The following is a 1,787-nucleotide window of genomic DNA, read 5'->3' on the forward strand; positions in this document are numbered from 1 at the left end:
GGGGGCAGCCCCACTCGGGCCCCCCCCACCAGGCTGCACCTTTGATGATGGCCTTCCCGTTACCTCTTAACTGACTTCCACTGTCAGCTCCAAAGATTAGGCTTTGGATTTTCCAGGTTTTGTTCAGTTTCTTGTTCTTCCTGCAGCTCTAGAAACTGAGCTCTGTCTACAGAATGGGTGTCCTTGGGCTGGGGATGAGGAGATGGCCGGTCCCAGGCACATGAAGGTGGGCATGGAGCTGTAAAAGGTCTAAGCCAGTCTCCAGATTCAGGTGTTGGGGGTCCTGGGTGTAGGGGGTCTGTGCAAGGCTAGGACCCAGCCCCAGACTCCCGAGGGCATGGGTGGGGTAATGACAGAAACTCCAGCCAGGCCTGCCTGGGGGCTCCTGGCCCCTTTTGGGCAGAGGGCATGATGCCAGGTGATCCAGACTCCTGAGCCTGGTGGAGGCCCACCCTGCCCCCAGGTATCTTCATTGCGGTGGGGCAAAATCTAGATTCATTTCCTATTGTTGTGTAACCAGTGACTACGAACATAGCAGCTTTAAACAACACAAATTTACTAAAACACAGCCCTATGGGGCTGGCCGAGCGGACTCTCACTGGAGGCTGGGGAAGAATTCGCCTCCCGGCTTGGTCAGGTGTCCAGATCCAGTTCCTTTCGGTCGCAGGGCCGAGATTTCCCTTTTCCCCGAAGCCTGTGAGCCAAGGCTGCCCGCAGCTCCTGGCGGCGCTGCAAGTTCCTTGCCATGCGACCCCTACACCCCCTTCAAAGCTGGCGATGGAGAACCACCTTCTTGGTGCTGAGTCCCTCTACACTTCGAATCTCCCTGACTTCCTCCAGAGAGAAGGGCACACAGGCCAAACCGGGAATGCCACTCACCGTCGCTGGGTGCCCAGGCCCAGTCCTGGCTGGAGCCGAGGAGGATAAATGAGCAGGAAGGGGAGGCAGGAGTGTGAGACCCCCACAGATGGGAGGCTCCTGGAGCGGGGCTGGCAGCCCAGGTTTGGTGAGCCCCAGGGAAGGCAGGGGATGGACAGCTGGATGGAGAGATGGCCCCTTAGCTTTATCGGGCCTCTGAGCCTCAAGTGAGAAGTGGAAGGGTTGGGGATGTGCAGGTCCCCAGAGGGACCACGTAGCTGAGGAACCCAGGTCAGAGTCACCACATCAGCGGTCGAGACAAGCCTGAATCCAACGGCTGTACATGGCGACGTTGGTATAGACACCTGGACGGTAGGGCAGAGCACAGCCCTTGCCCCAGCTCACCACGCCCGCCAGGACCCAGCGCCCAGACTTCAAGCAGGTCAGGGGTCCCCCAGAATCACCCTGTAGGAGAAAGGCAAGCTTAGGTCCCCGTCCTCTGAAGGCTGTGATCGTAGTCCTAGGGCTCCAGTCCCCCAGGTGGGACATCTGGGTTGGGAGCCAGGATGCCGAACCTCCTTGGTCCTGGGTTCAAGGGAGGTAGGCTGCTGGGCACAGGAGCACGGACTCAGAGGTTCGAGGCAGCTTCACGCACCTGGCAGGCATCCTTGTGGCCCTGGACGTAGCCAGCGCACAGGTTCCCTGGTAACACTATCTGCTCAGCGCGGGGCACGTTGGTGCCGACATGGTAGAGGTGGTCGCAAGTGCCCGCATCCAGCACCGGCACTCTTACTCCCTGAAGAGGTCGCCACTCTGGAAGTGACACTGGGGGACGAAGCGGGACTCGTGAGCGATGAGAGGGTGTGGCAGTAAGCAGGGTCGGGAGAGAAGCCTCACCTGGGAATCTAACTGGCCAGGACTGGGGGGGT

The 1,787-nt window shown here is 59.8% G+C and overlaps 1 protein-coding gene across 1 annotated transcript in view; it reads right to left on the bottom strand.

The window, feature by feature from the left end:
• Positions 1-540: 540 nt before the first annotated feature.
• The window catches only part of LOC102766195 (putative serine protease 41), an 11,185-nt gene continuing 9,938 nt past the window's right edge, over positions 541-1,787 (bottom strand). The window contains exons 7-8 of the mRNA XM_015568223.1: positions 1,514-1,777; positions 541-1,323 (exon numbers count right to left, since the gene is read on the bottom strand). Of these exons, the coding sequence (XP_015423709.1) occupies positions 1,165-1,323; positions 1,514-1,777 (423 nt within the window). The 3' untranslated portion in view covers positions 541-1,164. The remainder of the gene's footprint in view (positions 1,324-1,513; positions 1,778-1,787) is intronic.

Source organism: Myotis davidii, unplaced genomic scaffold, assembly GCF_000327345.1.
Source record: "Myotis davidii unplaced genomic scaffold, ASM32734v1 scaffold4270, whole genome shotgun sequence".
Classification (NCBI taxonomy): Eukaryota; Metazoa; Chordata; class Mammalia; order Chiroptera; family Vespertilionidae; genus Myotis; species Myotis davidii.